General features: G+C 35.7%; 1 protein-coding gene across 3 annotated transcripts in view; it reads right to left on the bottom strand.

The window, feature by feature from the left end:
- The window catches only part of DYM (dymeclin), a 571,335-nt gene that overhangs the window by 480,216 nt on the left and 77,405 nt on the right, over nucleotides 1-13,714 (bottom strand). For all 3 annotated transcript variants that reach the window (XM_078153263.1, XM_020985814.2, XM_020985816.2), the window contains 2 exons: nucleotides 9,606-9,699; nucleotides 4,705-4,838 (listed from right to left, as the gene is read on the bottom strand). In XM_078153263.1, coding sequence (XP_078009389.1) covers nucleotides 4,705-4,838; nucleotides 9,606-9,699 — 228 coding nt within the window. The remainder of the gene's footprint in view (nucleotides 1-4,704; nucleotides 4,839-9,605; nucleotides 9,700-13,714) is intronic.

Raw genomic sequence — 13,714 nt, 5'->3', positions numbered from 1 at the left:
ACCAGGAGAACATTGTACACAGCAACAGTCACAATGTGTGATGACTAACTTTGATAGACTTGTCTCTTCCAGCAATGCAATGATCCAAGACAACTCCAAAGGACTCATGATGAAAAATTCTGTCCACATCCAAAAAAAGAACTATGGAATCTGAGTGCAGATTGAAGCATATTATTTGCTCTCTCTCTCTTTTTTTTTCTTTTTTTGTTGTTTGTCCTTTATTTCTCATGGTTTCTCCCATTGGCTCTAATTCTTCTTTACAACATGACTAATGTGAAAATAGGTTCAATATGAATGTATATGTATAGAACTTATATCAAACTGCATGCCATCTTGAAGTGAGGGGAGGGGATAGATGGGGAGAAAATTTGGAACTCAAAATCTTATGAAAATGAATGTTGAAAACTAAAAATAAATAACTTTTTTTAAAAAAAGGCTGAAACCTGAGTCCAAATTTGGCCTCAGACACTTAACTAGCTGTGTGACCCTGGTCACTTCACCTCACTGCCTCGCCAAAAAAAAAAAAAATGGAAAAAAAAGAAACTGAGACATAGTTAACAGTCTTAACAAGAGCAAATTTTTAAAAAGAAAATACTTACATGGTAAACTATGTACATTAAATGCCTCATTTATCCAGAATAAAAAATGAGGAGTTGAGCATAAGTGAATTTCCCAATCATTAAAGTTTTACACATATCCATCTTTTTTATTAGCTTTTACACTTGAGATAGAAATCTATAGAAAATTTCCCTCTGAAAGTGAGTCAAAGAAGAGGCTAACCATACTGCCTGCAAAAGCAACCAATCAGAAATAGAACATACCTTCCCCCTCTTTATAGAGTTTAGGGAGTATAGGTGTATAACACTGCATATAATGTCAACTTATTCTTGATTTCTTAATTTTGCTTAACTTTTCTTCTCCTCTTATTTGTTCTTTGTTATAAGAGATGGTTCTCTGGGAAGGTATGGGGAAATGATACACTAGGAAATATAGATGATGTAAAACAAAAGAAAACAATAAAATTCCACTTTAAAAAAAATTTCCTTGGCTTCTTAAGAGTATGATGAGCCCAATTTAACCTTTCTCCAATGATAGAGTCATCATTATAATTTTTCTTTTCTTTTACTGAATATAAAGAGATGTCCTGAAGGGCTGCTGCAAAATGGTGGACAGTTGAGATCTACACTAAATAGCCAGGAACTATTGTGCTTTTACTGTTACTGCATGCTTTTCATTATTTACATGCTTCCTCCACTAAAATCCTATTCTAACACTCCTATTCTAACACTGGTGTCGACATGACCATTTCTTAAAGCTATGTCAGAGGACTATGAGTACTGACAAATCCTACTAAACTCAAAAGACTCAGTGCTGTGGATACATCCCAGAGGACCACCTTAGCTCAGTGTAGAAAAGTTTATAATCAAAAGGTTGATCACCAGGACCTTTTTTTTGTGTGTGTGGCTACTGCAATTCATGAAGACCATTTATTTAGGCAATAAAGAGCTATGATCTGCACTGGTGGAGAATGTCAGTGTCTAGCACTTAATACAGCACTTGACACACAGTAGGCACTTAATAAATGTTTATGGAGCGTGTTTTCCTCTTGTAGTCTTCCAGCCTACTTCTAATTTGCTACTTCAAATCTGCTACAGACTAGGAAACCAAAAACCAAGATTGTTTGAATTATGGCTACAATAAGAGTAAATAAACAATAAATGATGGTGTCTCCTATGATTAAGGTATATAGACTTTGTAACACCTATTTTTGTTGTAGTGTAGGATAACGGGGGGAAAAAAAAGCACTGGATCTGCTGACCTCTACCATAGCAGACTACATATGGAATAGTGTCTTCATTCCTGAATGTGATATATGAAGATGGATTTTGATCCATTTGAAAGCATCCAGAAGAAAATGACCAGATTATGAAAGGGCTGGAGACCATGCCATATGAGAGCTCGCTGAAGGAACTGGGTATGTTAGCCTGAAAATGAAAAGTCTTAAGAAACATCAATAGTCGCTTTCAAGTACATGAAGGGCAACATGTCGTGTGAAAATAGATTAAGTTTGTCCTGCCTGAGAGCTTAGGACAGTGTCTCACAGATAATATTTCATAAGTGCTTTCTGACCCCATATAGCAGAACTAGGAGCAATGGGTAAAAGCTGAAGACTGTCAGATTTCAACTTGACTGGGGGAAAAAAAAGGTTCCTAACAATCAAGACATTCCAAAAGTGGAATGACCTGCCCCTTGTCAGAAATCTTCAAGTACCAGTCCCTCATACCTTAGAAGATGGTTTAATGAGTTGATGACCATCTAGTGATGAGATTAATAAAAATAGTTGTCGTTATTATTATATTAATAAAAATATGTCTTACATTCTAAGCATACTATTCATTTAACTACAATGGTCATGCTAATTCTCTCCATATTTTGTAATCACAGAATTCTAGAGTCAGTATTTTAGCATCAGAAAGAAGAATCTGAATTTTACTATCCCTAAAAATGATTTAAAAAATTTCCTAATGTTAATTAATAATAGTTTATATCTGTATAGCAATTTAAGTTTTGCAAAGCATTTTATTTACATTATCTCATTTAAGCCTAACAACAATTCTTTTGAGAAAGGTGTAATTATTATGCCCATGTAATTCATTCACTCATTTCATAAGCATTTATTAAAAAAAAAAGTCTGCCATCAAGACATTTACATTAGATAATATATAAAAAAAATGCAAAATAGATAAAAAGCAATTTCCATCAACTGGGCACTAATGGCATTAGTTGTACTTGAGCTACACTTTAGAGGAAGTTAGGGATTCAAAGAGGTAGATGTGAGGAAAAATTTCATTCTAGGCATGAATGACAACTTATAAAAACGCAATGAGACAGATTTGAAAGTTTGTGTATGGAGAGCAGCAAGCCAGGAAGCCAAGTTGCGATGCATGATACATGAAGGAGAGGACATAACGTAAGGTGGAGGCTGACTGTAAAATGCTTTGGAGGCCAAACTAAAGTCTTTACCCTTCAGGCAAGAAGGAGCCACTGGGGTTTCTTGAGCAAGGAGTGACAGAAACAGTGAGAGACTGGAGGAAGGGAGACAAATTAGGAGACTCTGAGCACCAGAACTACAGTGGTGGACAGATGGATGGGGATAGAGCATTTTGTTTTGTTTTTTAAATGACAAAACTGAGGCATCTAAACTACAGGGTCATATAACTATTGTCTGAGTAGTTTTTGAACCCAAATACTCTAGCCACTACATGACACTGACTCTCAAGTCAAATAAATCCAAAAAGTATTTACTGAGCATCTAAAACTTCCCATTACTTATACTTATTTCAACACTTCAAACACCCATGACTTCATTATTGTAGACATTCCCTTCAACATCAGATTGAAAATTCTCTGTGCCTTAGTATATATGTTCTTCACCCCCAATTTGATAGTGATGACACACGGGACTTAGCTAGGATCATCTGAAGGCAAAAACCTGGCTCATACTCATACTTCACTGAAGCCTCTCTCTCGGTAAGATCTGCCAACATTTGGATTCCTTTTAAATAAATGTTTGGGAGAAGTGCTAGAAATACAAACCTCTATACTTTAGACTCATATTTCTACCTTGTTTTAAAATCTAATACCTTTAAAAATCTAATATCACTTTAAAGTGATGTAACTACTCAATAGTAGTAGTCTATTATTAACAACTTAAAAATTAAACTAACATTAGGCAGATTCCTAAAGTGATTTTTAATTGTAGCTTTTGCTGTCAAATATTGAGTTCCATATTTTCAGACTATAAAAGAATTATTTCCCAGCAAAACCTACTTGCAATATCAAGCAGTATCTCTTACTCCTTGGGATAAAGATGGGAAATGGAAGGAAAAGCAACAGAATATTGAAAAGGAGGGAAAGCAAGTCCCTAATCTGCTCTCAGGCAACTGGCTTTCATTTCAACAAAAGAGAAAAAATATTTCCTTCTCTTTTTCTTGTTGCTGGGGCTTTGTACATAGGCATGAAAGCTTCTATTTCAATATTAAAACTAGGCATCTATAAACATGAATATATACATATGTACACACACACACACACACACACACACACACACACTCTCTCTCTCTCTCTCTCTCTCTCTCTCTCTCTTAGTTCTGGTGGTCATTAGAGAAGACGATGCTGCCAAGCCCAATGCCCTTCTGGGATTTCCAGTAAAGAGGAGGGCATGGCTTGATACTAATAGCAAACCCTACAATCCACAACTGACCAGAAATTCAAGCTCCCCTTGGCTTGATAACAATCAATCACCCTCCCCATTCAAGGATTTCATTATACAAACATCATCCACCTACAATCTCTCCCTCCTCTCCCTACCAAATATATTTAAGTTTCAGGAAGGAAAAACAAAACTGTACATCCTACTCACAAAAAGATGAGGACTTACTGTGATAAGGTACACCCTAATAAGCAAAATAAATACAATCACTATTAGTAAGTCCTAAAGAAAGTTTAGCAATGCTGAGATCGTAAAAGGAGGGAAAAGTATAAAATTCAGATGTCATGGGGGAAAGGAATACAGAGTATATGCAGGACTGAATGGATATGAGGAAACCTTTAACTTGCCACCCCCTCTAATCTTATGCTTTCCTTTTTCACAGATGTCTTGTTTATCCATGTGCTTTCTATCCCTTACAAGGGAATACTTACGATAAGTGACTGGAGATTTTTCTTCATAAGTAAAATGAAGCTGCATTTCCTCCTCAGGCATCTGACTGATGAACACTTTCAGCAAACAAGAAATAAGAAACAAAGCGTTGTGGGCCTGCCAAATAAAGAGGTGGCTACAAAGAAAAAGAGAAAAAACCCACAAGAATCAATGCTTAATTCATGAACAAAAACATCTTACGTCTATCCCCTAAATTCTTCTCCTCCTGTCAAGCACTTTGCCTGCTCTATTGATGTTTTGGGACACACATGCCCCTGTTAATTACATTATATGCATTAATTATAAGGCCAAAGATACCTATTATGTAGAATCATAATTTTGCAACTGACATGAAGTGATATGAGTTTTCAAAAATGATTCAAAGTCAGATCAGTCTTTGGTGACCCCTGGGAGAAAGCTTGCACTTTTGTTTTTGATTCTTTAATTGTTCCACAATGTACAACTTTTCAGCAAAGGCAATTAACAAGTGAACACATATAATAAAAACCCGAGAGCGTTCAAAAATGATCACATTATAAAGATAGCTCCTGCATCAAAACAAAATTCTAGACTAAGAATATTAATACAGTTACTGAAGTCATATTTCTGCAAACTCAGAAGTTTGGGTGTTTTGTTTGTTTGTTTTTAAGTGTCAGTGAAAAAGTACCTAAACAGTCAGTAACAGCAGAAACAGTTGATTAGAGTCCAAGGCCTAAAGATTACATCTGAGATGCTGTGATCAGACAATTAATCAATCAGAAAAAGGAAGGTTCTTAGCACAAAAGCCAAGAAATAAAAAAAAGAATGCAGAGGAGAGAACAATAGGGAAAAGTGAAGAGAAGAACATAGCCAACAACAGAGAGAACAGAAGAAGCAACAATACACAGAAGAGGCAGTAATTGTAGCAGCAGAGATTAGAAACTAAGAGAAGGCTGGCAAGCAGCAGAACTTTGTCAGTAGAGAAAAAGAGATAATAATTTTTTTAAAAAACCAGTGGGGGGAAAAAACAACAGGTTGGAAGGTGGGAGGTATGCACATATACATTCATGTGCACACACATGTGAGCACATACACACACAAACAGCCATCTAGGTCTCAACAGCCATAAAGAATGTAAAATTATAAACAGGGCACCTCCTCAAGCACATTTAGATCTCTCTTCCCAGCTCTTCTCTCTCCACTTACTGAAATTCTACTTTTAGATTCTTTATGAAAATCTGTTTACCTCTAGTTGCAAACTCTCTCTTCCTCCTTTGAATTCCTTAGCTCACTGCTTTTTTCTGCTCTTATAGATGTATCACTTTCTGCCTGGTATTGAAATCATTTGCATATGCCTTTCTCCCAGTAGGTAGATATTCAGTAAATATAAATGTCAGCAATTTCAGAAGACATCACTGTGCTATAAATGGTCATCAGCCACCCAACCCTTTGCAGTCTTTTGGGGTGGGAAGGTTGATTTTTTTTAAAAGATAGGGTTTTCATTTCTGTAATCTTGTACAGCATCAATACATTCAAGCAGCAGCACACTTAACGCACAGAAACCAGGACAGCACAGCTTCCAGAGGGGCTCAGTCTAATGATAAATGAAGTTCCAATACAGAAGAAGACTCTTATATGTACAACACTGAATATGTGAACAAAAAAGAAGCAGGTGGCAGTCATTCCATGATAGATTTCAAATGAAACGCAAAAGAAAAAAAAATAGGAAAAAAGGAAGAAAAAAATTGTCTTAATCTTGAGAAAAAAAGAATTCTGTCTACAACTTGAAAAGCTAAACATAGGAAAATGATGATAGCTACAACATGTTCATATGTTACCAAGTTTCAGGATGCTCCAATTCTTTGCAGATTATGCATCAACTAAAGACATTGAACATCACCACATATCAGGTCCCCAGTTCAACCAGGACTCCTGAACAGTGCTTTATAAGAGTGAATCTCTATGAAGAGATTAAAGAAGACTTGTATGAATTGATATTAAGCAAATTAGCAGAACCAAAAAAACAATTTATAAAATGACCACAATAACATAAAGGAAAACAACACTGAAAGACTTCTGAACCATGATTAATAAAATGTCTAATCATGACTTCAGAAGACTGTTGGTGAAACATGTCTCTCACCCCTCAGCAAAGAGACAGTATACTACAGATGCAGGATAATGCAGATGTTGATTTGTTTTGCTTGACTATTTATTTGTTACAAAGGAAGATAGGGGAGGGAGGAAGGAATGAGGGGGAGGCAGTCACTGTAAAGTGACAATATATAAAAAAAATAAAAGAAGAAAAAAATCAATAAAACATTTAAAAAGAAAAAAATGCAGCTGACTAAGCAGTCTATATTTTCAGTTAGCTTTTATTTTTGAAAATGAGGCAGAGCATTAGAATTCTAACTATAGCTGCTGAAAATAATCAGCAAATTGCAGTGTTGTGCTAATGAATACTGCATCTTTTTCAGAGGACTCATTTCCGGACATGGTCTATCCACACAGGAGTTTTATAATGCTGACAAAACTGGTCTACAATGGCAATAACTGCCAACTTCTACTCTGCAGGTAACAGTAAATCAAGTCCTCCTACATTTAAAGGGAATAACAGACTATTCCTACATGAATTAATGCTGCATATTTCTATGAAATGGAAGTGATGAGAAATTTTCATCATCCTAGAATTCTAATATTAAATAATTATAGATCTCATTCTGATGAAAGGTTAGTGTCTGGTAATATTTTTACCATTTTCTTTCCTGCCAATGTTACACCATTGATCTAACGTGGGCGTTCAAAACATGAAATGTTAACACAGAAGAGATTTCATGAGAAAACTGATCCATTATGGTGGCATCTTGCAAGACTTTCATGGTTGCTATAACACTAAACGTATAATTTTTAATGTTGACTTTACCTGGAATTCTGGCAAAAACTAAACATTCAGGAAAGATAAGGAAAAAAACTGTACCTGGAAGTCAAGCTGGCAGAAGTATTTTCTGCTCTGTGAATTCTGTGAATTTGAAAGCTTTGGAGTAAATGTTCCCCAAACCACTCAAGCACAAATTCTTGAAACAGTAACTAATACTCCCCACTTTCTCATTCTAGCAACAAATAGTGTGAGGCAGAGGAGTGAATACAAACAGAAAAAGAGGTGCCAGTTTCCAATTTGTTAGGGAGTCAGAAATAATAGGTCATCTTTTAAGTAACAATAAGTCAAAAATATTGATAGTAATAGGAAAGGAAAAGGTTTTCTGGGAAGGCAAGATGACCACTTGGGAGAAGCTGTATTGGTCTTTAGGTGAACAATGAATTTTAGAGAAAACTAGTTAGAAAGCATGCAACTACGTATGCTTCATTTCAGCTTTTCAAGAAAAAGGCAAATACAGGGCAGCTAGATGGATAGTGCATAGAGCACTGGCCCTGAAGTCAGAAGGACCTGAATTCAAATCTGGCCTCAGACCCACTTGACACTTACTAGCTGTGTGACCCTGGGCAAATCACTTAACCCCAATTGCCAAAAAAGAAAAAAAAATTAAAGAAAAAGGCAAATAACCAAAAATATGACAAGACATTAGGGATTTTTTTTTTAATAAAACTGGTTATCCAGTACCTTCTTGGTATCAGAACCTAAAAACCAAGGTCCCACATCACCTTAATTAGCATAACTATAACTACAAAGTAGCTAACAAACTGATTTTTACTATGATAACCCTCTGTCATTAAAACATCTATAAGAAACAAGGGAATCATATTATTTTTAAAGTATTTCCTTCAAAAATAGTTAAAATATCAATTTCTAAGGAAAGGGTTAAATTTCAGTTATATTAAATATTCACTTGTCTGGACTATTTCATTTCTTCACAGTACAAGGTAACTGAGGGATTATCATGAATAAGGTCTCATTATTTAGTATGAAAAGTGTATTACTACTTTAAAGAATTTCCTTCTATGTCCATTAAGAAGTTCTGTCAGACTTTATATTTTACAGGATTTATATACTTGGGAGTATACATCAAATTAAACAGAAGAAGTACTCCCACATAATTTTTAAAATAAGTATGCTAAACACAAATCAATAAATTAGACCACTGACAAAAATGCTTATTTTATGAAAACAAGGTATACCTGAGGCCTTAACACTCTCCAAAAGATAGCCTAATTTTTATGAGTTCCTTAATTAGCAAGACCATCCATAATTTCAGTAATTTTCTTATAATTTGCTCACACAGAACAATCAATGACAATGCCCTGGAAATGCTCAGTTTCTGAACCTTCCAGGGCACAGTTGTCTTTATGTGGTATCTGACAGAATACAAATGGGTTTACTTAATAATTTTAAAATGATGCTGCTGCAAGACCATTTGGTTTGTCTTCTTAAATATAGGAAGCACCTTCCTTAACCTTTTAAATTCGACAGAAAATGTAAATACAGAAAACATAAATAATCCAACGTGAAAGACAACATGGAAGCAGATTTGTGAGTTACTATCCAATTTTGAATATTATTGAAAGAAAATCAATCCAGTTATGACAATGGCAAATTAAAAAACTCCAAATGTCATAAATGTTACTATTAAATCTACTACCTAAATAGCACGTGTGTGTGTGTGTGTGTGTGTGTGTGTGTGTGTGTGTGTGTACATCTATACACATTATATACACATCTATACACACATTTGAGCTTGGAAGCTCAAATATTCCAAAAATTACATCCACTCCATTTATTTTGCTGTTTATGTCAATTGATTATAATCTTTCTTCTTGTGCTTTATTATCCTCATAAAAATGGCATAATGCCACCAGATGGGCTAACAAAGAAACAACTGCAGTCCACTTCAACCAGTAAATGAACAGTCAAAACCTTCATGGCATTACATTAAATATAAAGGCATTAGAATTTCATCATGCAACTTACTTTTGACATTCTGCTGAAATCTTTAATTCTTTGGTTCTAGAAAGGAAGACCTTTATAAGTGCTCCAAGGTTGCCTGTTCGAGGATTATTTTCAACTGCAAGGGGAAAAAAATGAAGTTTTAAGAGTCAAAAACCATTTATTATAATCACATTAGTGTAGAATTCAGATTAAGGACTGGATATGTGATTTCATTGGTATAAAATTCTCAGCTGTGGAAACTCCCTCTCCTAATGCAGGTTGGCACCTTCTCTACAACTTACAGTCTTAGAGCCTAAAAGCACTCTGAAAGGTTTAAGTGACTTGCTCTGTGACTATGTGACAGCAGAGAAACTTGAACCCATATCTTTCCAAAGCCAGTTCTCTATCCACTATGGCATGCTGCTAAATTACAAAACTAGCACAGAGCCAATTAGATATAGCAAAAAGAGCTTCAGCTGTCAAGCTGTCTGCTAGAAACCTTGTTCACCTCAAATCTGAGAATCTCTATGTTCTTGGTGTGCCTTACTGATAAATAATTTCAACACCCAGAAGTTGGAGGGAACAACAAAGGAAACTGCTGGTCTAGACATAATTCTAGCCAACAAGGAAAAACTGATTAGAACTATGAAACAACAGACTCCAAAAATGAAAGCTGGATAAAGAGGGAAGAAGGGCTCTAAAAAATGGAATCCCGCAACACAATAATAAATGTCTCAATGATGGGAAAAAAAGAGAGAACTTTTAAAGAAACCAGAATGACTGGATTGTTTCTCCAAGTGAATCCACAGATTAAAAGGATAAATAGAATAGATGAAAGGAAAGCAGATAAATAAAGAAAAAAATTTTAAAACGTGGCACTAACCCATATAAATGTCAGAATGACTAAAGCCAAGGAGAAGCTCTAAAAAATGTTATGACAATAAATGGGGCTTTGTTTGTTGGTTTGTTTGCTGAGAGTGGAGGATGGTTGAGAAGGCAGAGGGGAAAGAAAGGTATGCAAGGAGCAAGAACAACAAAGAGGCAGAAGCTCAGGATAAATGAAACACTGTCAACATATGAAAAAAAGAAATTATCCTGAAGCTAGAAAGAATAGAATAAACATAGATAAGTGTGAATCAAATCTTAAGATGGGAAAGGAAAGCATTTGAGAAATGACTTCTCATTTCTTGGCTCTGATGAACTCTATGGTAGAACAATGAAAAAACCTAAAGATATGATCACTGACTGAACAGCTGTCAATCATCTTTGACAAATCCTAAAGAATGAGAGAGGTACCAGTAGACTGAAAACAGGCAAATACTGTCCCAATTTCAAAACAGAGAAAAGCATGGATTTGGAAAAGTATGGACTAGGAAGCAAAATTTAGAACATATTATTAAACATGAGATTTCTTGGTCCTTAATCATAGTATAGGTTTATAAGCATTTGGTGCTTTGGAGTCATCAAAGTACTTTGATATAACGTATGTTAAAAAACAGAAATTGTGATGATTAGATATCATGACAATTTAAGTGACAAATTACAATAATCAAATTTCCTTTTTTAATGAATTTATTATAAAAGCAGATCACAGACACAATTTGACAAAGTCCCTCATACTATCCTTATAGACAATATGGAGAAATGAGCCTTGTGTTTTCATTGGATCATAATTTTTAGAAGAGGAAGGGACCTTACAGGCCATCTAGTTCAATCCTATCATTTTAGAGATCAGGGAACTAAGGCCCAAAGAGGTTGTTAAGTAACTTACCCAAGATTACAAAAGTATTAAGTGACAAAATTGGAATTCAAAATCAATTCTGACTCAAAATTCAGCACTCTTTCCACTGAATCACACTGCTTTTCTTACACGTAACTAGTTAAATGACTGTCCCCAAAGGATACTGATTAACAGATAAATATAAACTTCTGCATATGGCTTCAGAAAGCCAAATGAACAAATGTAAGATGGAAGAGATGTGATTTAACAGCCATTCATGTGACTGAGGTTTCCATTTCACTTCAAGTTCATAAGTCAACTCTGTGATATGGCAAACAAAAATCACAATGGAACCTTGCCTTTCATGAATACAGTATCATAACAAAAAGGGAAATGATGGTACCTTTGGCCTCTATGCTGGTCAGACCATATCCGAAATAATATTCAATTCTTAGTACCACAATTTAGGAGGAAGCTGACAAAATGGTTTCAACTAAAGGAGTGAATATGAAATATTAAGGGGTCCGGAACTGACAATGTTGATTATGATGATGAGTAAGGGGTATATAACTGTTCTAAAATATTTGGAAAGCTGTCAGGCTGCTAAAGAATTGACTTGTTTTGTGTAGAAAGTAAAACTAGGATCAATGGGTGGAAATTTCAAGGTGGGAGATTTCAGCTCAACCTAACAACAAGAAGAACAAAAAACTTTCAAGTGTTTTATCACTGGAAAATCACTGGAAGCATTTGAGCATAGGCTGAATGCCCATACGGCAGCCATAGCATAGAAAAGATTCTTGCTCTAGGTCAGATTAAAAGATCTCAAAGGCTCTTTACAATTGTACTACCTACATGGATTATTGTGAAGAAAGTAATTTATAAAACAAGGTGAAATATAATAAATCAGCAATTATTCATTAAATTTATTAAAGCACAGTGCTTTGCACATAAGTGCTTAAGTTCTTTTTCATTCATTAAGTACCTATTATATGCCAGGCATTAGTGCCACAAAGAAAAGTAAAACAATTCCTGCCCTCAAGAAGCATGTATTTTATCAATGAAGACAATATGTACATATATATATACTGAATGGTGCTAGAGGAAATCATGCAATCCATCATACATAGTAGGTCCACTACAAATTTCATTGTTGTTGTTGTTGTTGCTTTTCAATCCTAACTCTTTGTTACCTCATGGACCAAAGCACATCAACGCCATCTACAGGGTTTTTTGGCAAAGATACTAGAGTAGTTTTCCATTTCCTTTTCCAATGGATTAAGGCAAACAGATATTAAATGACTTGCCCAGGGGTCATAAAGTTAGTTAAGTGTCTGAGGCTGGCTTTGAACTTGGGCTTTCCTGACTCCACAGCCAACACGCTATCCACTGAACCACCTAACAGCCTTTCTTATTTAATCTCAATTAGGTCATCACTGAAATAAGGCAATCCTTTTATCCCCTCCATAAAATGATTCTGTATCATACTTTCCACAGTGGCTATTCCAAACCAATTTCCCCCCTCAGTTTCCCACACAACCCCTACGCCTACTGGCTCCACAGAGGACCTGGCCTCATACTTAGTTAAGAAAATAAAAGCCATGAGGCTCCTCTTCTCTATATCTCACAACCCCATGACATCATGGTCCCTTCTCTCCTTTTATTCCTGTCTCTGATGAAGAGACGGTCCTTCTCCTTACCAAGGCCAACCTTTCTATCTGTAACCTTAATCACAATCCTCCATGTCTTCTTCCCATTGCCTACAAACATGCCAAGGTCTCTGCAATCCCAATCTTCCCAGCTACTAGAACCCTCTTCTCCCAAATCATCTTATGTGTGTATACACACACACACACACACACACACACACACATATGTACATATATATGTAAATGTACACACTGCCTTCCCTACACAGAACGTAAGCTCCTTGAATGCAAGAACAGGAAACATTTCTCTTTGTATCCCAAAAACCTAGCAAAATGCCCCCTCTCCTTCTTTTCCAGTTACACCCTGCTGCCTAACTCCCTGAGGATTCACATCCTTCCTGGTCCCATTTCTGACTTCCAGACTTCAAAACCACAGCCCCTGGCCAGGTACCTTCATTTCCCTCCCCTATCCATTCCCTCTTTGAGAATGTAAGGTCCCTGAGAGGAAGGACTCTGTTTTTGCTGGCATTTTTATCTCCAGCACTTAGTACAGTGCCTGGAATATAGTAAGTGATTAATAAATGCTTATTTCCTGTCTTTTTGTCTAAGGCCAAATTCTCCCTGGGGATGTTGATAACCTACTGAACTCATTAGAGTGTGAGTTCCTTGAGGGCCAAGAACTGTCTTTTGGCTCTTTTTGTACCCCCAATACTTAGCATAGTACCTGACACATAGTAGGCACTTAATAAATGCTTACTGACTGACTATCTGACCAATTTAACAAA

Source organism: Phascolarctos cinereus, unplaced genomic scaffold, assembly GCF_003287225.1.
Source record: "Phascolarctos cinereus isolate Bilbo 61053 unplaced genomic scaffold, phaCin_HiC Scaffold_4;HRSCAF=312, whole genome shotgun sequence".
NCBI classification, from domain to species: Eukaryota; Metazoa; Chordata; class Mammalia; order Diprotodontia; family Phascolarctidae; genus Phascolarctos; species Phascolarctos cinereus.
The sequence above is the reverse complement of the archived record's forward strand: the minus strand, read 5'-3'. Positions and strand labels throughout refer to the sequence as shown.